At 34.4% G+C, this 23,287-nt stretch overlaps 1 protein-coding gene across 2 annotated transcripts in view; it reads left to right on the top strand.

The window, feature by feature from the left end:
- Positions 1-23,287, top strand: part of UBR1 (ubiquitin protein ligase E3 component n-recognin 1) — a 59,322-nt gene that overhangs the window by 13,709 nt on the left and 22,326 nt on the right. For both annotated transcript variants that reach the window (XM_052696707.1, XM_052696708.1), the window contains exons 5-30: positions 1,881-2,011; positions 2,526-2,667; positions 3,873-3,935; positions 4,266-4,389; positions 5,334-5,441; positions 5,865-5,953; positions 6,696-6,794; positions 7,415-7,572; positions 7,871-7,970; positions 8,235-8,363; positions 9,126-9,306; positions 10,211-10,272; positions 10,441-10,551; positions 10,877-10,942; positions 11,096-11,197; positions 12,180-12,243; positions 12,681-12,805; positions 13,719-13,771; positions 14,818-14,920; positions 15,364-15,412; positions 16,154-16,308; positions 17,181-17,280; positions 17,957-18,066; positions 19,651-19,740; positions 21,062-21,249; positions 23,022-23,227. In XM_052696707.1, coding sequence (XP_052552667.1) covers positions 1,881-2,011; positions 2,526-2,667; positions 3,873-3,935; positions 4,266-4,389; positions 5,334-5,441; positions 5,865-5,953; positions 6,696-6,794; positions 7,415-7,572; positions 7,871-7,970; positions 8,235-8,363; positions 9,126-9,306; positions 10,211-10,272; positions 10,441-10,551; positions 10,877-10,942; positions 11,096-11,197; positions 12,180-12,243; positions 12,681-12,805; positions 13,719-13,771; positions 14,818-14,920; positions 15,364-15,412; positions 16,154-16,308; positions 17,181-17,280; positions 17,957-18,066; positions 19,651-19,740; positions 21,062-21,249; positions 23,022-23,227 — 2,908 coding nt within the window. The remainder of the gene's footprint in view (positions 1-1,880; positions 2,012-2,525; positions 2,668-3,872; positions 3,936-4,265; positions 4,390-5,333; positions 5,442-5,864; positions 5,954-6,695; positions 6,795-7,414; positions 7,573-7,870; positions 7,971-8,234; positions 8,364-9,125; positions 9,307-10,210; positions 10,273-10,440; positions 10,552-10,876; positions 10,943-11,095; positions 11,198-12,179; positions 12,244-12,680; positions 12,806-13,718; positions 13,772-14,817; positions 14,921-15,363; positions 15,413-16,153; positions 16,309-17,180; positions 17,281-17,956; positions 18,067-19,650; positions 19,741-21,061; positions 21,250-23,021; positions 23,228-23,287) is intronic.

Genomic DNA, 23,287 nt, shown 5'->3' with positions numbered 1-23,287 from the left:
TCCAAGCAGAAAGCAAAAACAAAAGTGCAGCTCTGTCTGCCTTTCTTGTCTTTTTTTGTCTTTGATTCTGAACCGAAATGGCAGTGTCTCACTCCTCTTTGCTACTTGTATTATTTGGTTCCTGTTTACAAATAGTTTCCTAGTGTATGGTATGTTGATAGATGTAATATATATTATGGGTGTCACCCCTGTCTCACAAAAAGACCCATTGACCTAGTTATAGATGGGTGTAAGAGGTATATAATGTTCTTTGAAGAGCTGCTCCCTTTTTCAGCACTGGAATGGGCTGCTAGTAATTTTTATTAGTATTTGGAGCGATTTTTAGTATTTTCTGTTTATGTTACAGTTGATTACAAAACTGGCTGTTTTCTGCAATAGCTGTCTAGATCAACATAAGGGGTGTTAAATATGCTATTTCTGGACACAAATTATTTAGTGTCGAACCTCTAAACGAAGGTTGCCAATTGTTAAAGCTTTGGTTGTATGTGATTTTTGTTAGCTGTATGCACTTAAGAATTTGCAGATAGCTTCTGTAGGACAAGAGGGGAAAAATGGAAGTTATTTGTTCCAGCAATTCTACTTATAGCCTGTACATTCTGTGAGTATGAGGCTTAAAGGTTGGTGGTAGCGTCAGCTACTCAGAACTAGATTTCTAAGCCCTTTCCTTAAAGGATCTGTAAGAAAATTGTGTAACACCAGTTTATCCCACTCTAGTGTTATGTGCTTTACGTTGTTAAGTCATACCCTGGCAGATTTGTATCAGTCTGCATTCATATTTTAAATTGCAAATATTCGAGTCATTGATTTTTTTTGTAATCTCACCCCAAATGAGCTGAACTTGTTAAAAACGAACAGATTAAGTGGAAAGAAAGAAGCTGCCTAGAACCACTTCCATTTCTGTCTGCCTGCTTATATTTAACATCTGGGTGGATTCCTGTAATATCCAAGGTTTGGGGAGCGCTATCATTACAAAATGTCATGGAAACAACATAATAAACTTTTAAATCTCGTTAAGCTGTCTCCACTAGCATTCCAAACTCGATGTGTTGTTTCTGTGCTCTTAGGCCAATTTAAAAAAAAAGAAAAAAAAAAAAAAGCTGATTGTTTAATTCCAAAACATGGAGTAAGATGAATAGGAGCTGATCGAGACCTATATTAGTGCTTATCTGCAATCAGAGTAGCTTCCAGCTCTTGCTGTTCTTACCAGTCTATCCTTGTGCTGGACACTGAGACAAAATTCTCACATACCACAAGCTAAGAGCCGCATGTCTACCTGCTTCCAACTGATAGGATTCTTGGTATCTTTATAGTAGGTGATCAAACATTAGTTGGTTATGAAGGCTGCTATAAGTTTCATCATCATTAGAATGAAAGAAAAACCTAGTTTAAAAAAAAAAAAGAACTGGGAAAATGGAAATCTTTTTGTCAGATTTTTTTGTCTGGTTTGATAAATGCTAACATAACAGTACTTATATACAGTACTTCTAAACACAAAGCTGTAGCTATTCTCTTTTTGGCTATGTTTTGTGCCCTGTAACTCAGCATTTGTGGGTTAAGTTCCTACCTGTATACGATGACCATACGGTGCTATCTGCCATATGCTGGAAACCATTCTGGGCACTTTTGAGGACTAGATCTTAGCGTGTAGTAAGTTAGAAACAATAGTGTTGTGAGATGTGAACTCCAGTAAGGGCTGATGCAACTCTGTACAGTGTCATCTTCTCTCCTTGTTATTCTAAATCTATTCATGTTGACATCGGATCCCAAGGGAACTTAGTGGATTTCTAAGTGATATAGCGAGGAAGAGCTTCATGCAGTCAGCACAGGATTATTATTAATAAGACATTCTACTAACTCTTTTTAAAAATTTCTTTTCACAGAATTCTGAATGTCATTTAAATGAAGAAGTTATGGAGCACTCTAGGAGGGTGTTTCCCTCCGTGGTAAAATACATTGTAGATATGCTTATATGGGAAGAAGAGAAGGAGCTGCCTCCGGAGCTCACAATTAGGTAGGGAACATTCCCAGCTTTTTCTCTGTGCTGTTGAACTTTTATATCCTATTTTACCTGCTGGCATTACTGCAGTTATGATAACTTAGCGTCAAAATCTCTGTAACTAACTCTATAGAATCTTTGATCTACAATTATATTGAGAAAAACTGCTATTTTTTTCTGAAAAGATAGTGTGTGATGGTACTCCAATAAAAATAGAAAAAGACCTTTATTTGTTAACTTGAGTCAAATGGGATCATAACATGGCAAAGAGGGAATAAAAATAGAATATTGGAGAAACTTAAAGATCTCTTCTTTCTTTGTACTTTGTGGTTTCTGTGGCTTATTTTGGTGTAGATGGTGTGGTTTTGGATGGTTTTTTTTTTTTTACATGGAAAAAAGCTTAATTTTGTTACGTAATTTGTATTTGATATTTGTCTGAAGCTTTCAAATAAGTTGTTGTTTGTGTTGGATAGAACATAATTTACATTTTAATTTTGATTTGTATGTTGAAATGTTGGCTTTTTCCCAGCAGGGAGAAGGTTGACAGCTACTACTGCGTCCTTTTCAATGATGAACATCATTCTTACGATCACGTCATCTATAGCCTGCAGAGGGCGCTTGGCTGTGAACTTGGTGAAGCGCAGTTGCACACTACTGCTATTGATAAAGAGGTCAGTGCATCCTGGATGTGAAAAAAGACGTTTTTAAACATTAAGAAGGGCTGCTGTGATCTTCTGATGTTTAGTGGGATGCTGGAGATTGAAGAGAGAGAAAGGCTTACTGCAGAATAATGGTTAATTAGCTTTTGTTTAAGCATGTCATGCTTCAAGGAAGTTTTAAAATTAGTGATTTTTTTTCTTCGTCAGAGAACTCTGTTGAGGTGAAGATTTGATTTGTCTGAATTGCTCTTGTGCTGATGCATCTTGTTTACTTTTACTAATTTCTCAGAATAGATGTCTGTGTTTCAGACAAAAATATTTAAAAAATAAACAACGGTTTACAACAGTACTATGGTTATTCAGTTATATTTAATGAGAATTACGGTTTATATTTTACAAACACCTCTTTTGAAAACTGTGAAGCTTCAAATTAAGCAAGTAAAGTCAGGGGCTCCAGGAGTGAGCATCAGTGAACCTGACAGTTTTACTACTTTTTCTCAAACCACAGTTCCAACCAATGTCTCAAAACAATGGTTGGAGATCTTAATGTAATTTTTTTTCTGTTTGGGAGGGAGCACATGGGGCAGAAGAACAATGGAGGGAAGAATGTTGAGTCTGTGACTTATCTTAAATGCAGCTGTAATTTTTTTTTTTTGTTTCACCTCACAAAAATATAACCCAGGCATTTATACTTAAACAGATGAGCTTCCTCTCTAGAAATTCTCCTGTTGAGAACTTGTTTTGGAAGACTGATATCTTTTCAGTGAAACTTGAGGACTAAGCTGATGCTATTCTTGGCTTTATTGAAAGAACTGTCAATCCTACACTTTCAATACATCCTACTATTTCACATACAAGAGTAAGAAATAATAGGAATAGTGGTAGAAAAGCAATCCAGGATATTTTCGTGTTAGGAAGAAAGTTGATCTGGTTTCTACTTATTGCATTCTGTGGAAACTGATTTCTTCTATTTTACTCTGCATGTGAATTTTCATTATTTACTAACACTCATGTACTGGAACTTTACTTTAAGCTATGCCATTTTAGTTTACATCAAATAGCTTGTTCCTAAAGATAACTACATTGATTTTGATTTGCTTCAAGATGTCTAAAAGCACTGTAAGTGATGTTGGTCCCAGTGTACGCAAGTAATAAATAAAGCCACAGCCAAGCTTCTGTGACACTTGGGTTTTATTTCAGATTGGTTTTTTCAACAGGGTCGGAGAGCTGTTAAGGCAGGACATTATGCCTCTTGTCAGGAAGCAAAGGAAGAAATCAAGGTAACTTCCTCATGTTTTTCTTAAAGTAAAAAAAACCAAACAAACAAAAAAAACACACAACAAAACAAATCAATCTCGTTATTAATGCTGAAGATTTGTGTGTTGTACAGCAAGTTAGTGCTTACATTCCTGTATAGCCTGTCTGTGAACTTCTTGACACGGAATTTATCCCACTACATTTGCTATGAGTAGACATCTTCAGAAAAAGAAACATCTTGTGAATTTATTTTTCATTAGGTTTGCTATTAACATGTGCTTTGGAGAGGTAATAGGTGGTGAAAATTCATGTTATCATTATTCTATATCTACTAATACTCACCTGACTCCTAGAGGCATTCTGAAAATGTTTCACAACGACCACTTCATGTGGAAGTTCTGCATGCTGATGTCATGGCTCACCAGAAGTTTGCCCTGCGCCTTGGTTCTTGGCTGAACAAACTCATGAGCTATTCAAGTAAGTGTAACTAACTTTGTTACAGTAATGCCTGTCAGAATTTTAGTGAGTAATTCTCTCAAGAAAATGTCTTCAGCACTGCTATACGTGATACCTCCTTATTAAAATACTGTTATGTTCCTCCTAATTAGTAAATAAATCATATAAGAATATGGGTGCTGATATTCATTGGTATGGTTATGAGTAGCAGTACTTCATTGTTCTTTCTTGCTAAAGTAAGTGCTTTCCCCTGCTTGAGCTTCTGTTCTTCTAGAAGTTTTTATCCTCAGTTTCAGCATTACATGCCTTATTTCAGTGATACATGTTTGCTTAAAGGCTGCAGTCCCGAGTGCTGGTGGAAAGCTGCAGTGAAAGCTGCATCAATGAAAGCATACATTTGTTTGAATTAATTCCTGTTTTAGGTTTGATATCTGTTAATTAAACAGGGTCAGAAAAGAGAAAAAGCAAACAGTCTTAATTTAAAAATGGGTCCAGTAGGAAGAAGTCTGCTTTAAGCTTTCATATGCTGTTCTAGTGCTTGATGGCATTTCTGGTTTTAAAGAATAAAATGTGTTATTTATTGTCTGAATCCTGTCTGGTCTTTGATACATGTGGAGCTTTGGTGAAACACAGGTGTGACAACTAAAGCCATTATCAAATTCATTTTATGATGGATTTTAAAATATCCTCCTTCAGTGGATTGATTGAATAAGCTGAGTAAAATTAATATGAGAAAATAACTTAGGATAGCATATGGGAGTATGTCCACTGGGAAAGACAGTTAAGAACTGATTGATAATTAAATATTTTAAAAATATATTCAAATACTAAAAAAATAAATAAATTCTTGTTTTTTTTCCTTTTATTATTTCAAGAACAGAATTCCATAATTTTCATCTTATTCATTCATGGTGTTTAATTATCAAGGTATTCTTGTACAAATTACCAGTTTTATATCCCTGTAGGTGACTTTCGCAAGATCTTTTGTCAAATATGTCTTAAAGAAGATGCTGGATCTGAAAAGCCATGCTTCATAAGCCAATTAATGCTTTGGGATGCAAAACTTCATAAAGGTTAGTATTGCCATGTTATTCTAAACTGAAGAACAAATTATTTTTTTTTAATATATTTAACAAATATTTTAAAGTAATTGTTATGCTTGTTTTCATTGTTTGCATATTATGCTTCTTTTGATACAGTCTTTATTTTTAGGGCTGAGATTATTGATATTTGCTGCCTTAATTTTTCCTGCTTTATGTATTTTTCAAGAAAATTTTCACAAAATTAGCTTAAATACAAGTGACTTGATACTTGCTGTGTTTTAAATACATATTGCAAAGTGTCAAAAGTAAAAGAAATGATGTGAATAACATTGTATACGCACTGTGACAATATCAAGGCTTGTAATTATTGTGAAGTATTATTTTTTAAAATCTATTCTTTTTCATGAAAAACTGCATCTTATTAAAGTCAAGTGAATTATTGGTTTTTCACAGGGGCAAGGAAGGTTCTTCATGAGCTTATCTTCAGTAGTTTTTTCATGGAAATGGATTACAAAAAGCATTTTGCTGTGGAATTTGTAAAGGTGAATATTTGCTTCTCGTGCTATTAATGTTTAGTAGATTTGTAAAATTTCCCCTAAACCTAAAAATTGTTTCAGTATAAATGAATCTCGATTAAGCAGAGTTTTAACAACTTACTCAGTCTTTGTAGAGTGTGTTAATCCCTTTTGTCTTTGCTTTCTTCCTTATGATCATGTAGGTATACATACATATTATGAATATAGTACTGTATTTTCTGTATAATTTGGAACAGCTGTTGAAGTGCAACTGAAACTGGTTGGTCTGCTTTAGAAGAAACATGCAATAGTTGTCTCTACAACATAAGGCTGTTTTCTTGAGAGTTTTTAATTTTGATAAGGATGTCTGACACTTTGTGGTTTCCCCTGAAAGTAAAAGAGGATAAATGAAGGCTCATTTACTGTACACCTTTCTGAACAGGTATTAAGCAACTCTCAATGTTTGTTTACTGGAGAAGGAGGAAGACTTGGTTTATAGTATTTTACTGTCTTATTCTTTTTACATGAGGAAGTTTGGTTGTAGGAGATAAAAAAAAGAATAATGTTGGTGCTTTGGGAGAGCAGTTTGTGCTCATCTTCAGTACTAGGGGCTCACATTAAGTACTGAAGTACATTGAGAACATTGTGGCATTTTTGTTTGAGCTACTTCTGTTGGGAAGAAGGGCATCTGAAATATAATTCTTGCTAATAAATGAAACATTTAATTCAAGCTCGTTTTATTTAATTTCCAAATATTTTCTTTTCCCAGTATTACAAGACTTTGCAAAAAGAATACATCAGCGATGATCATGACAGAGTTCTCTCTGTGACAGCACTCTCAGTTCAGATATTCACTGTACCTACTCTGGTATGTACTGCCTGTCTACACTAGAAATGTAAAACAAATGTGAAAATTGCTAGCAGTACTACAGTACTTCTCTACTTGACAGTCTATGTATTGCTGAGTTGAAAATGAATCATTTTGTCCTTGAATATGCAAGTACAGGCATTGAGTATACATGCAAATCTATTGCAGAAGATAATGGAGTGTAAGTAAGTGGATATTTTGGTCAGTGTCATTCTCTGTATTAGCTTATTTTTAATTTACTGTTCGTGTTAAAAATGATGTCAAAAACTGGTTAAAGGCATATTTGTGTGAGTGAGATATTAAGTTCCATGGGGAAAGTAGTATACTTGTATTTTTCTATTTTTTCCTTGATTTTTTTTTTTTTTTTTAACGTTAGTACTCCAGAACTTTTTTGTGATTGTCCTAGATCCATTGGATAATGTCTGCTAAATTGATGCTGTCAGAAAAAACAAACATGCCAAGTTGTTACAAATTGTTTTCATGCATAGTAAATATTATCACATCATTGGTGGCTTTTATAAATGCTTAAATAATTTGTAGTTAAGATACATTTGAAGGGAAAATTTTGACAGTTCTTTCAAATAGAAACAGGGGAAATAAAGGGTTTTAATTTTTTTCAGGCACGCCATCTTATTGAAGAGCAAAATGTAATCACTATCATTACAGAGACACTCCTGGAAGTCCTTCCAGAGTATCTAGACAAAAACGACAAGTTCAACTTCCAAGGTTACAGCCAGGATAAACTGAATAGGGTATATGCAGTAATATATGACCTCAGGTAAGTATAAAGCTGACAAGCTTAAGCAATTCATAAGAATTTGGAAGTAGGATGAGGTCTTGAGTAATGAATTGAGTAAGGTAAAAGCAAAATAGCCAAGTATCTCGGAATTCAACGTCTGTTAATTTCAAATAGAGTTGCACCAAGCACCTCTAATGTTTGGTGAAAATTTGAAGAGTTTGAGTTCAATTGTAATGTAATTTGATGATGATGTTGAGCATTTTAATACAATGAATACTTTGAATACAAGCATAAGCAAAAGAGAATTCTGAAAAAAAGATGTTTTCTTTGGGGACAGGTATGTTTTAATCAGCAAGCCTGCAGTATGGACGAACCGTCTGAGGGAGCGCTTTTTAGAAGGATTTGTTTCTTTCCTAAGGATTTTAACTTGCATGCAGGTATGATACATTCATGTAATTTCTTTCTAGTATGCTTATGTAAAGACAACACAATGCTTTTGTTTGACACAAATACGCAATTAAAATAAATGCTTACGTTTTGGATGGGTGATGAAGTAATGCTTTGTTTTAGAAGTACTATTCAGCAATTCTAGCTACAGCCAAACCACCTGGATTTTACCATTTGCTTATGAGGTTTTCTGTTACTTTAAGCCTGTGACCCTTGATTTAGTGTGTGTATGTTTTGTGGCATCTCTATTTCAGGGAATGGAAGAGATAAAAAGACAGATTGGTCAGCACATTGAGGTGGACCCTGACTGGGAAGCAGCCATTGCTATACAGATGCAGCTAAAGAACATACTCTTGATGTTCCAAGAATGGTGTGCCTGTGATGTAAGGAAACTTGTTGTCTGGAATTCATGTATTCATGGCATCCGTGAATATTTCTGAGTGCTTCTTAAATGGTAACTTTTTTAAAAAGCTTATTGTTGTATAATACAGATCCCCTCAAAAAAAGGAGTATGAAAGAATTGACGTGGTAAGATGTGGAGAGGGGATCCCAGAATATTGTCATCTAGCTGACAGAATTGCATAGAATATCTGACAAATTGTGAATGTTTCTCAGTATTCATAGTGGTCTATGAAGTTTTAAAAGTTTTGAAGCATATGGTGTTCATTTTGAACTGCAGAAACTTCATACTAATTGTATAATTAGCCTGTAAATAGTCTTATTTGGTTCTGGAGTTCATCTCTCTGCTGGGGGAAGGGAGGAAATTGTCTAAAAAACAAAGAAGTTCTTTTGAGATGGATTTCTTTTTTTTTTTTTTTTTTTTTTCCTAGCAAGAGAAAGCAAGAATTACAACAAATGAAAACACGATGTAATTTGGGATGCAAACTTTGCAAACCTATAAAACAGTGCAGCTTAAGTAGGCCTATTGATTTGAGAGTGTTTGACAGAGCAGCTCTCAGAATACTCTGAGCTAGCTTCAGCTGGTGCTCCTTGCTCCAGTCCAGTGTTCTTCGCTGTTAAGTGACAATAGTGATGATGGTGTGAATTTTAAGCAACTATTTGCAACACTGGAAAGAAACATGATGAAGTTTCATGTGTATGTATCAATTTAAGATGCAAATCTCTGCACTTGTTTGAAATTTCAGGAGGAGCTGTTGCTGAGGGCTTACAAAGAATGTCATAAGGCTGTAATGAGGTGCAGCACAAACGGCCGTTCACGGGAAAAGACAGTGTTTCACTTATGTGGCCATACTTTGGAGAGTAGACCTTACAGGGTGTCTTCAGATCCTGTCAGCATACATTTACCACTTTCTAGGACTCTGGCAGGTAGGTTTTATTTTGCTAGCTATTTGAGTTACGTTTCTCACCCATCCCTTTCTTTATTTTAGAAAACGTTTAGATAAAATGCTTCAGAGATCAGTTCCTTTGTGACATTCTCATGAAGTGACCCTGTTCCCCAGATGCTCCGCTATTGGAATTTTTTCTTAAGGGAGCATTTGTTGTATTGGAGGACATTCTTAAATCAGGAGAGAGAGAACAAAGCAGAAAGGCAAGAAGGGAAATGTTTAATGATTTAACAAGCAGAAATCTTCAGTTCTGTCTCAACTGTTTTTGAATTTCTGTCCTTCTTTTCCTTTTTCTAATTTTTATTCCAAAACGGATGTTCATTATTTCTGTATGCCAGATTTATTTTCCAGCCACTTATATCTTAGAACTGTTAAAATGTTCTTCCTAAAAGATAAATTTTTGCAGCATGCCAGGACAGATTTCTAGTCAGAATTCATGGGGACCACAGTGGTGGGTGATCATGGCTTTCTCTAAAATACAAGTGAAATCATATGCTGTTATTAAGCTGTAGATATTTTATCACATCATTTGATAACAAGATACCATCTGTTTGAAATTCTGTTACTAGTGGCAGTATGTTATTTAAATGTGATATTAAAAACTTGATGGTATTTATCATCTCTATTTAAATGGTTTTAATAAATTCTTTAAATAAATAGATTTATTCATAAAATAATGGATTGTAAAACTGGTTAAAACTGTTTGGACAATGTAACAGTTCTTCAGCGTTAAAGAGAAAAACAATGCTATGTTTTTTCTAAATAAGCCTCTTTCTTGTAATTCTGAATTATAGGTAATTCCACTAAAATTTTGAAGTGGTTGAAATAGAAACTTGGCTGATTTGGATTTATATTATATGCTTTTTTTCCTGTTTGTTGTGTAGGTCTTCATGTACAATTAAGCAAGACTGGAACCATCTCAAGATTGCATGAGTTTGTTTCTCCTGTAAGATTTTTGTTTTTCAAATGCTTCATATTATTTATACTTGGGAGGGGAGAAAGCATGTGTGTTGAAGTTACAGAATTTTGGCTTATTTTGCTACTTTGGACATGTCTGTGTTCATTAGCACTCTCTGTAAGATCACTGACAAACAGAACTCTTCTTTAATTCTAGGAAGAATTTCAAGTGGAACTGCTAGTAGAATATCCTTTGCGGTGCCTTGTTTTGGTTGCTCAGGTTGCTGCAGAGATGTGGAGAAGGAATGGTCTCTCCTTGATAAGTCAGGTACACACTTTGCGCTAAGCAGCGGTGATCTTAATGATCTTGATCTTAGTGGTGTATGCAAGTGTTTCTCAGTAGTGTTCTTGACTGATGGTAGTTCAGGGCAGAGAGAGGTTAGGGATGTTACTTTTACAGAAATTCACAGAGCTTTTAGACGGGAACGTAGATGACTTGTTTCACCATTGTTCATTCAGAAAGAAACATGGAACTTGCGTTTTAATAAAGATGCTTTACAATTTGAAGAAGTCTCAGACATTGACTAGTGCAGGTTTGATAGTGTGTTACTTCATCATATCTCCACTTTAAATTTTGTTTTCGTATCTCTCAGGTATTCTACTATCAAGATGTTAAGTGCAGAGAGGAGATGTATGATAAAGACATCATCATGCTCCAGGTATAATGTTCTGAATCATTGCTTGCTTAACATAACGTTTTAATGGATTTGTTTTTTATCTTAAATATGTATCATTTCAAAATATTTTCTTGGTAAAAGGGTATTTTTCATAATGCAGAATTGTAATATCTGATATACTGTTATTATTTGCAGATTGGTGCATCTCTTATGGATCCAAACCATTTCCTATTGCTCTTACTCCAGAGATACGAGCTTGCAGATGCTTTCAAAAAGATCAAGCTCACCAAAGATCAGGTAAGTGTCAAGTATTTCTGCTAATTAATTTACTTTGAACGGAAGGGCACGATAGAAAAACTAGCTACTGTTGCTCACTGCATTTTTTTTTTTTTTTTTTTTAACTACACTACATCAGTCAACAGAGGATCTAGCAGTTAGATAAAACACACGGTCACAGAATGGTTTAGGTTAGAAGGGATTTCTGGAGGCCGTCTGGTCCAACACCTGTCCTCAAGCAGGTCTATTTAGAGTGGGTTGCCCAGAACCATGTCCAGGTGGCTTTTAAAAAATCTCCAAGGAGGGAGAATATCTTGGAATTTCTCCAAGGATGGTTTCCCCACAACCTCTCTGGATAACCAGTCACTGACATGATGAAGAAATGCTTGCTGATGTTCAGAGGGAAACGATTTTATGTTCCTAGACTTTCATAATTTGAAATGAGTGGACAGATTTTGCTCTCTGGCACATGTAGTTCAAAGTGCTTCCCAGTAAAGTAGGCAGTTCAGGGAATAGCAGTACTGGCATGGCATAAGGTTGAATGAACAGATCTGAGCAGTGACCATCCTTCTCTACGTATGTTTTTTTTAGGTTTTTGTTACTTTTTGTTCTGCATTCAGAAGGTAGAATGATTGCTTGTGCAAACTGATTTCCTTGTTACTAATTTAACTTCAGAAGTTGTCCGCTAAAATACTGGAAAATTATTTATCTACAATATGTAGTGTCCTTCTATTGTTGATGAAACTTCCCTGGATTATTGTGCCACTTCTTGAGCCTTGAAACTTTTATGTAACTCTTCATTTGGGACATGTTTATATGTTGGTTTTTTTCCTGAATGTGAAACTTGCACTTCTGTTGCAGAATAGATGCAGGCATTTGTCCTACTCATTATAATGGAGAGATCTTTTCACAGTACAGTGCTTCAGTGATGTAGTGCATTTGAGGTTAATCTTATTTGATGGATTTTCATATAAAAAAACCCTAATTTCTTTCATTTTTGTAGGATCTGATCAAACAATGTAACGTATTAATAGAAGAAATGTTACAGATTATCATCTATGTAGTGGGTAAGTTGTTTTTTTTTTTTTCCTCTCTGGTGTTATGATGATGATGAATAACTACAGTTGGAAAGAACAGGCTTGATTTACTTTTTTTAAAATATAGATTATTTGAGAAGGATAGTAGAAAATGCTTTTTTTTTTTAAACGTAGATAGTTCAGTAATTTGAGCATTTGTCATCTGAAAGCAATAGTTTTATATAATAAAAAAGTCAATGTTTACTTCATAATTAGCTACAAGGTATATCATAAGAAGAAATTCAGCCCAGTTTGTTAGGAAGCTAGGTCAAAAAAATCCTGTCACCTTCTCTCACGCTTGATATAGTGGAAGTTTCTGTTCCTCAGATACTATAAATCTCAGCAATAGCTTTACTTCCTTGCAAAAGTCAGAATTGCTTTGTAACTGTCATGTCTGCCATTGTCTTCCTTTTGATCAAATCTGATAGGAGAAAGATATGTGCCTGGTGTGAGTAATGTGACAAAGGAGGACGTTATCATGAGAGAAATCATCCATCTGCTGTGTATTGAGCCAATGGCTCACAGTGCAATTACGAAATCCTTGCCTGAAAATGTGAGTCCTTGTTTGTTACTTTTTTTAACTTAATTAAACTTCTCTATTTTTATGTCATTCTCCTGTTAACCTTCTGTAACTTTGTATGAAACTATTTCATTTCTTAATATAAACGTTAAGGTTAGTTTGAGAAATAAAATACAACGTTGCAAGTGATGTTCTGTACCTTACCGATGTGAAGGTAAACATAATGATTCAAGAATGGTCTAATCTGAAAAGGTTTTGGGGGAGGATGATTCATTTTGAAGAAGGGGTGGATTTTTTCTTTTTTAATTGTATTTAGGCACAGCTCTCTTCATTTTCAAGAACAGAAATTTTGAAGTTATTTTTTGGCCTGTGGAACCATGCAGTTGGATTCTGTTCTGCCCACTTTACTATCAGTAAATGTGATTATGTACTTCTGATCACTTTAACTGGTGCATTGAAAAGTCAGATTTGTCTGAGAACACACATTTCCCTAGTATTCTATCTAAATGTTGAAAATTCACTCAAAGAGGAGTGCATTAGATTTTGGAGCTTGTGCAGGTTTTCAGGGCTGAAGATCAATGTAAAAAATAAAATAAAAAAAAAATTATTTGCAAATCTAATACCCTGGAACCAGTAACAGGTGATCCACAGTCACTATTTTTAGTGAGTAAAATTCTGTTTTCCCACTCTGCACTAAGGAAAGTCACTGCTCTGTTTAGGAATTAAATGAAATTTTATATAATGGGTGAAAGTATTTGACTGTCTTCAGTAATTTTTTGCAGCTTGTTAGTTGTATCTACTTTCTGAGTAACAAACGGGCAAAATCTATTGAAGAATTATAGAAATTTCTATTTTCTCTGAATTTTTATGTCTGTTTTTGTTATTTGAAGTGATTTGAATCATGATATGCTTATGCCAAATTTTCTTTTTTTTTTTTTTTAACCAGGAGAACAATGAAACTGGCTTGGAGAATGTAATTGATAAAGTAGCAACATTTAAGTAAGTTCATAACAATGCTTTTCATAACTAGCTTCAAAATGAAATACTGTATCTTATATGGGTTAAACAAGCTGCACTGCACTCTCTATTCAGTTAATATTGTACTGTCCTGAACTACATACATTGTTGTATGTGCTGAGGAAAGAAAAGCATGTTGAATATCTGAAGTTGCTGTATTTTCCTTTAGACCCAGTTCGAGGGGCCTTGCAAGTTTAGTGATGTTAAGTGGGAAGATGTTCAAAAACTAATTTAATTTCAGAAGTAGTTGGGAACCATAACAACTTGTTATATCTTTGATCACCCAATCATTCATTCAGGTGTTATTTGTTTGCTAACTTTCTGTAGCTTTCAGATGAAGGGTATATTTTGGAAAATGCAGATGCAGAAAAAGAGTTGCATCTGTTAAGGAAAAATTAGTTCAAATGTCTGCTATATTTTTGTCACAGAAACGTCTTTTTATTTTAATTGGTTTAGTGTACCTTTTTTCAGTTTCATGTGGCTTGCTTATTTAATCAGTGGTGACTATAAGATTATATATATATATATATATATATATACATACACTTTATATATATATACTTATATATTTAAATATATATATATTCCTATAATACCTAGGAATTTTGCTGTGGGAATTGTATTCAAAAAAATTGATGTTTTGGCTCATACAGATGGGAGGTAGCTCTCTGTATTGCTTGTTTTATACCTTGGTTAAAGTAGTAATGGATTTTTAGACAAGAATATTCAACATCTAAAATTGTAAGCCATACAGTTAAATGAATTTACCTGTCTTCATGGTGTGGTGTAGATCATGGAGACATAAATATTTTAGAACTAGGTTGGGTTTAAGGTAGTCAACAATCTTGAAAGTTAAAGACTTAAAGAACAGACTGGGTACAGTTTTTATTAGTTAACAAAGTAACCGTCACTATTTCCTTTTTTAATAGCTTTTTATTGGAAAACAAATCCTGTGTCTGGTTTATTTACTTTCAAAGATACACCAAACTTTAATTACTAATCTCTGTCATGAAATATTTCTTTTTAAGGAAACCAGGTGTGTCTGGACATGGAGTTTATGAACTGAAAGATGAATGCTTGAAAGAATTCAATATATTCTTTTATCATTATACTAAGACCCAGCATAGCAAGGTAAGCCATTGTAAAATTCATTCTCAGAGGTAAAAATTGTTCATGCTTTTCAGTGGCTGAAGGATCTTGCTGAATCAAAGGAGTTAATGGAGTTTGAAGTAAATGATTCTGGAAATGATGTGTGCGGAACTTCAGTTCCGAACTCCTAAAGCAGCTTACACTGTTGGTACAAATTGTTGCAGTGTGGCTTGTGTTAGTACTTTTCCTGTGTGACTTACGTATTAACTCTGCTAACTGTTAAAGGTAAGAGCAGAATGTACCAAGAATTATCTTTGAAGTGGAAGAAAGCAAACGTTGCTTTTTTCCAAATCTTACTGAGGAAAAAATGTATGTTTCTCAAATTTCTTACAAGAAAATGAAGTGCAAAATTAAGAATCAATAAGCAGATTTCATACAGGATTTTAGTTACGTGACCAAATATTGACTTTATATCTTTTCTGTAGGCAGAACATACACAGAAGAAAAGAAGAAAACAAGAAAACAAAGATGAAGGTAAAACTTTAGAGCTAATATCTCAACAAATGGGATAATACAGTGGTTCATGTGGTTGTGTGTAAAATGGGCATTGATGGATGGCTTGTGACTTGCAATGGATAGCTGAGTTCACGTTAAATATGTTGTTACATTAGAAATTGTAATTGATTAATGCTAACACAAGCATTATTCTTCCTTTGAATTTACTTTTACCCATTCAAGTCATGAGCATTAATTGAGTAGATTTAAGGAAGACTTTGTAAACTATTAAGTAAACAATTTAATGAAATAAACTGTTTCCTACTTCTGTTTGATGCAAAGGGTAATTATTTTTTCTCTTCCCATGTTACTGTTCCAGTGAATTCCATAATCTTTGTTACATATCCTCTTACTTAACTGACAACTGGTTTAAAGAGAAGATAGTATCAGATGGAAAACATACTTTGTATATGTTTGTGATACATAAATGACACCAGGCAGTGCTAAATATTGAAGTCTTGCATTTTTAGATACAACTAAATATTGTGATGGATTGCTTGCTTAGCTTAGTTTGCATGTGTTTTATGTAAGAACTTCTTGAAAGTGCTTAGTTTATCTAAAGACAAAAGCTGATTTAAACATTTGCATTTGAGCATGTTTTTATTAATTGTCCAAGTCTGGTGTTTTGCTGATAGTGGTGTGCTTGCTTCCTCTCCTTTTGCTGCAATTGTTGACATGGCAGTATATGTATGAATATATTTGCATACCTCAATTTCCTAGCATTGCCACCACCGCCTCCTCCAGACTTCTGTCCTGCATTCAGTAATGTGGTGAGGATTCTGAACTGTGATGTAATGATGCACATACTGCGAACCATCCTTCAGAGAGCAGTAGAACTGGAAACACACTTGTGGACTGAAGCTATGATTCAAATGGTATGATTAGTTTTGGTCCTCTTCCCTCCATGGTTGCTGTGTTGTCTCGTAACAGCTTCTGATAAGGTCAAAATGTGTAAAGATATTCTTTGAATGATTAGAAGTGACCTCATGGTCTCCAGACCTGTTTTTGTATATCATAAATGAAGAAAATATTTCTCTCTACCATAAAATAGAAATGCAGAACAAAATTGTTAATTGCGGATGTTCTGTTTTGCTTCCCCACCTTCATAGCATCTTCACTGTGTTTCAGTATGTAGTTCTCCTTACCCTCATCCTTGTCATGAAATAACCAACCTTTGGATCACAACATTAGGGTGTTATGTCATCCTGTAAACTGTAGAATGCGAAGGTAGAAATATCTCTGGGGACATCAGTCACAAAATAATTCTGTGAGCATTTATGCATTTTATTGTACCGCAGTTGACTTCGTGCTTTAAAAAAAATTGCTGACTCTGAGATGCTTTTCTGTATTCAAAAGTTCAGGACCTGGATTTCTAGACTTACTAAGTTAATTTTGTCAATTAGAGTACACTTTTTTTTTTTTTTTTCTTTAAACAGATGGCTTTGCCTGCTAAGCCTTGGATTTGGGAAATAATAAAATACTAAATATTTCTGTTTATGGATAAAATTATGTGGTTCGTATTTAGTAACGTAAAGTGTGCAAAATTTATTGACTTTAGTGCAAGAGATATGCAGGAAACTTCATATTGTACGTTACTATTTCATGTACGACTTTTGCACCTTTTCTTATTTCTGTGTTTTATCATGGATAAAACAAATCTATTATAGAATGCTATATTAAGCATTCTTGTTTGATATACTAGTTTTCTAGACCTCTAGAATAAGAAATACCATTTTTATCTTTTTAGGTGCTTCATCTCCTTTCTTTAGGGTTATTAGAAGAGAAGCAGCAGTTGCAGAAGTCTCCAGAAGAAGAAGTAACATTTGATTTTTATCACAAAGCAACAAGTATGTTTAATTTTCTTGGAAAGGGTGGAGCAAATTAGTGTAATTTGATTTTGTGAGAACAAGAACAACATCAGAAAAACCCTAACCTCATTTATGCATTTCTTTGAGGGATGTAAAAGTAATCACTGTTCCATAATAAAACTGTACTAACAAATAATTTATGAAGATCTTCCTTTCTTCTTTTTAATGTTTTTGTCTTTCCGCTAACAATGTGAAATAATTCTAAATGAAAAGTGTTGCAAAAGAAATCTAATTGAGGAGAGTGTTCCCATTTCTGAAGTATATTTGTATTTTTTTAAAGCCAAAAAAGTTATTAGGAGCCCAACTGCAAAGAAGAACATTAGTAGAACTCTATTTCAATGGCAAAATTAGCTCATACACAGCACATACTAAGCTGGTGTAAAATTCAAGGGATCCATTCATTCTCTTTGTAGCTGAAGGCAGCTCTGTTTCTGTTTTCTCTAATTCTCTGTCCTTAGAAGTAGAACTACTTACCACAATTGGGGAAGATTATATGACATTTAGAGGAATAAGTGGAGCTAAGACAGAAGTGTAGCTATACAGACTGTGTTTTCATAAATGTGTGCTATATAATTAGCAGTATTTTAAGGCATATCCCTGGTTGTAAGTACAGGCTTTTTCTCCCCTCTGAATGCATTTGCTTTCTTTGTTAAAGGAATGGGAAGCTCAGCCCTGAATGCTGTAAATGTGTTAATGCTTCTGGAAAAATTAAAAAGAGTTCCTCAGTTGGAGGCACAGAAGGACACAGTTATTTGGATACTGCAGGTACACAACGGGGAGATAAGTATGATTGGAAATAGCTTTTATATTTAAAAATATAATATAATTTATTTAAATTATTTATATTTTAAAGACATGTGTCTATACATATAAATGTATAAAACCTACTAGGGTAGTGTTTGCTGGGAAATGCTGGAATGTTTCTTGCCATATGTGTATTTTATGCATTAGTTTTGTTCCTCGTGGTTCTGTTGGAAAATACATAGGTCACTCTGAAAGTAATGCTGCTTGTTTATTTCTATGGAAACCTACGTCAGATGCAGAGAGCTGCCCTTGTAAACATCTACACCAGTGGAGGTGACCCGCTGGCACCACTGCTGAAATGCACCACCCATTACCTCACTGTACTCATATCTGCTGTTTTGTCATTATAAATGTTCATCAAGCATCAGGGAATGTCAATACGTGCAATTTTTTCTGCATGAGAGGATTAACTTACAAATATATGCACTTCCATGTCAGATGCCATTTTGTCAGTCTGCCCCTCTGCGGTCATCTGTTGCACAGTCATAAATATAACTCAGTACTGGCAGGAAGATTAAGCCTCTACTGCCATACCACCAACATCCACCTCTGATGTTGTGGGCCAGTGTTATAAAGGAGGAGGCATTACTTTTGGAGCAGCCCTCTTTAGTTGTAATTGAACAAAGGTTTATAAATTGGGAGAGCATTTCAGAGACTGCTTGTATGAAGACTTCAGTCAGACTTTATATGATGGCTGTGTTGGACATTTGATTTGGGCTATTTTTCCATCTTTCTCATTGTCTTTTCCCAACCAAAGAGATGGGAAAGTCCTCTGGAGCTGTGATGCCTTGCCCAGTGTAGAAACATTGGGTGCGGCTTCTGCTTAGCAGGAATTCTGCTATCAAATTTTGGGCCTTTGGTTTAGGTGGCAAACAGAATTCAAGTGCTCCCAGAAAGCAGTAGAAATGAGGACAAGAATCCATAGTAAGGTTCCAAGGCTGTCCTTAGCTATGGAAATTTGACTACCCTGGTATATACTGCAGTGGCAAGTTTGAAAGGTTTTTGAAGAAGTTATTCTTGTAAAATTCTAAGAGCAAAGGTAAAAAGATACTTAATATATAATTTGCTTTTTTTAACAATATGTCAATGTATTTAAAAGTATCTGAATTGGAAGTTTCTTAGAGTAGACAGCTGGAGGAAGTAAAAAAATAAAATGTAAATTTGTCTTATTTTTAACTAATCAGACATAAGCTGCAAAACTTTCTCTTCCACACGTTGATATTAGTGTCCATGGATTATTCAATCTCTTTCCTCATGGAGGTAAGCTAGCATGTGATATACAGATGTCATTCTGGCGAAAGCTTTAGCTCTTTAGAAATTTTAGTGCTGGAGAAGGACTGGAAAATTTGGTGTAATTCTACTTTCCCTTACATTCAGTAGTAGTCTTCAACTGCTGGGCTGCTTTAGTGATAGAAGAGCAGGGCATTTGATTTCATCCATTTGAAAATCTGAAAGCAATGAAACTAGATACCAAGAAGTTTGATCTTATGTAGTTAGAACAGGCAATTTGCATTTCGTTTTTAACGTGTAACTCTCTTTTTGTAGATGTTTGACACAGTGAAAAGAATGAGAGAAAAATCTAGTTTGACAGCAGTAGTGGCTCCATCAGGCTCAGAAACTGCAAAAGGTGATGAGGTAATAATAACACTAATAAAGTTCAATAGATTAATAAACTTTAATGTTTTTAATTGCATTCTCAAGGAGGTACATGATTTTATTATGCAAAAATAGTCATTTCAGGTATTAATTCCTAGTACTGCCTACAGATGGCATTTAGATTTCAATTCTTGTATTCATTAAAAAGAAATATGCTAAGCATGTCTCACTGAGTTAGCAGCAGCTATGTGTTTTTTGTTGTGCTTGTAGTTTAAGTGAGAATATTCAGGGAAAGTAAATGGAAAAGGGAATTTGCTTGTGTCTGTTTTTGCTTTTATCTTTGATTTGATCACCTTTGATTTTATTTGTGATAGTGTCTTCTCTATCCAACTTAGATGATTGCTCTCTCTGTGCATCAGTGTTTACTTGCTTCTCTCAGAGTAACTCCTGAATCCAGTGATGAAGTGACAGAGTCGAGTGGAGTTATTACAGATTACTGCAGTCCTAAAGTTTCTTTTAACAATAGGCAGCTGAATGGGAGAATCTAATTACTCTTAGTATACAAAAGCAGGCTGGTTTAAACTGACACATTCTGTTTGGCAATAACTTGCTGCTCAACAACTCCTGGGCAGTAATTGTGTGTATAACTCTAAACTTAGCGTGTGCTGTGTTTCTTTTTTGAGAAAGGTGTAATGTGATAGCTAGTAAGGGAAGTAAACAAAGTACAAGAAACCATAAGAAACCAGTTGATTAGTTCTCCTGCTTAGAGAGTAACTTTTTTTCCTGATTTTCTTGAAAAGTAATGGCATCCTGAATGAAAACTATGCGTATGACATTAAATTTGAGCATAAAGTTGTCGAATCAGAATTTAGTTTCATGTATTTTATCTGTGTTTTTGAATTCTACATTTTCAAGTTACGTAAATCCTTTCCTTTCTAGTTCTTGAGAACATGATAGATGAGAAAATACTGAAAGAGGAATAGTTGTCCAGTCTACAGTAAAGAAGAGTAGGGGGAAAGTACAATCCTCAGATGCATAAAGTTCTGCCATAAAACCAGAGTGACAGTCTGTTGGCAGTGTCTTTTGCAGACAGTTGACGACAAAATTATCTTAAACTTCTTAAAGGGATATATAAGGTTCACATTAGGGATGATGCTTAACAGTTTCACTTACAGTGGGAATAACAACACTAGAGAGGCAGCTTTGGGTGTTTGCTGAATAGACAGTGTTGGCACTTAAATAAAAATCACTGAAGAGATGTCAGCTAAATAATTTGATGTCAATACATAAATGCATGTAATAGTGAAATGAATCTACTCATTTTGTGTTCTCTGTTACTTGTGATTTCTTTTACTCTAAGACACAGAGCACTCAGGATAAAGAGAAAGCTGAGCGAAAGAGAAAGGCAGAAGCAGCTAGGTTGCATCGTCAGAAGATAATGGCTCAGATGTCTGCTTTGCAGAGGAATTTCATTGAAACCCACAAGCTCCTTTATGAAAACACATTGGAGGCACAGGGGAAAGAAGATGCTATTATGGAAGAAGAAAGGTAAGAAAAAGCAGATGTAGAGTTCTGGTGGGGAAATATTAATTACCTGAATGGGATTCTGCCATGAAAAAGTCCTGACAGTAGAGTCATCAAATTAGTTTCTCAAATTTCTCACCTGCAATGCTTGTTCGTTCTGTTAAATAATTATACATAAACTAGGTTACTTGTTGACGCTAGAACAGTGGATTTGCTTTATAGAGGAACATAAATTAAACTGTAAGTAAATTATTTTTTTCAAATGGTAAGTAATTATCTGGAGAATATCATTATAAAGGTACTTAGCTAACATCACTGTACTTCAGGAAATGACTGTCTACCTTGTATGAGAAATACCTGAAAAGATATGGAAGCCACTATGTGTTATGTTTAAGTTGCAGTGAATAAAATATGCTTCTTGTAGCTCTAGTTGCTGTTATTTCTTTTCATTAGTTTTTTAAATCTAATTTTATATTGGAGATGTTCAGTTTAAATTGATAGAAGGGAAAAAAAGGTACTTCAAGAGAATGAATTGCTAACTTGCAGACTAGATAACTCAATTTTGTGTTACTCTGTAATTATATGTACTGGAATAAATACAGTAGAATTCATTTGCTATCACTGAGGTCATACACAACTCAGAATTTTTTTTTTTCCTCTTGTACTGCTTGAGATGAGTAGGTGCATTATAAGCTTTTCTTTTTTCCTCTGTTGAGGCTTCAAATATATAAACAGTATTGTTTGTATTGGACAAAATTGGACAAACCTCTTAACTGGTTACGGTAAATCCTGATTTGAGTGTGTATTAACATCATATGTGACTTTTTTTTACCATCTTTATAAAATCACAGATTTACTATCACCCACTCGTTTTAGTTCTTGTGTTAAATTTCTTTGATTTTCCTTTATTAGATAAGTATAACTTGTATGTATAACTTATGTGTAACTTACAATGTTATATTTTTAAATGAGTCAGTTGTAGAGAAAATACTGCATTAGCAGACAAATAATTGGAATTGAAAGACATTTGCAATCAAAGGGGTCCTTGTTATTCATGAGTGGTGGATAATGAGAGTAGTGCAGCTGCACATGTGTGGGAAAGCCAGATGCAGAAATGTCTTAGCTTTGTGTCATAAACTTTCTGCAGTATGATTATACTTTGATAGGCCTTTAGCAATGCAGTTAATAACAGACATTCTTTTAATATGGGTGGGTATTGTTTTAACAAAATAAAAAAGGCAGAGCTTTGTGAGTTTGAGCATGGCTTATCATTTATGAGTAGAATAGTTTTAAAGAGTAACTATTTTTAACAGTTTTAACAACAACATAATTCTGGACGTATGCATTGCTCCTGTTCTAGAGATGCTTCAACAATACACTGCACTTACACCAAAAATTATGAATTGTCTTAGATTTGTTTGGGAAAGTAGAGAGATCTACTGTATGTGTTGATGGCTGGTTTTTTGTTGTTTTTTTTTTTTCCAAGAATGGGAGATACAATTTTACTGTATCTGTAAGATTACAGTAGGCTTAATTCGATCTGTATTGCATGTATTTGCCTGAATGACCTGCTGTCTGAACTGATTTCTTTCTGTTATTGAGCGTTAATTGGCTTCCATTTTTTGTTTTAAGAAAATACTAGATTTTAATGAGGATTCATGTTTCTTCATCATTTTGCCATTGTTTGGTTTTGTAAAGCACTTATGTATAAAACACGTGATGTTGGCAGTATGCTTTGAAGTCTGTTTCTTCAGGGAAAAAAACATTCTTCTTATCTGCTATCTGTGTTATTTCAGCGTATCTTCAGCAATCGATTACTCCAGAATTGCTTTGGGTCCCAAACGAGGTCCATCCATTGCTGAGAAAGAAGTTCTGACCTGTATTCTTTGTCAGGAGGAGCAAGAAGTAAAGCTGGAAAGTGCTGCTATGGTATTATCTGCTTGTGTCCAGAAATCAACTGCCTTAACTCAGAATAGGAGCAGAATTCTTGAATTCTCAGGGGGTATGCAGTTTTCTTCTTTCAGAGTGCAAACAGTTCTGTTCCTAGCGTTATGTCCTTTGA

Source organism: Tympanuchus pallidicinctus, unplaced genomic scaffold (assembly GCF_026119805.1).
Source record: "Tympanuchus pallidicinctus isolate F22 unplaced genomic scaffold, pur_lepc_1.0 scaffold3, whole genome shotgun sequence".
Taxonomy (NCBI): domain Eukaryota; kingdom Metazoa; phylum Chordata; class Aves; order Galliformes; family Phasianidae; genus Tympanuchus; species Tympanuchus pallidicinctus.
Note: the sequence above shows the minus strand (reverse complement) of the source record. Positions and strands in the feature narration are given on the sequence as shown.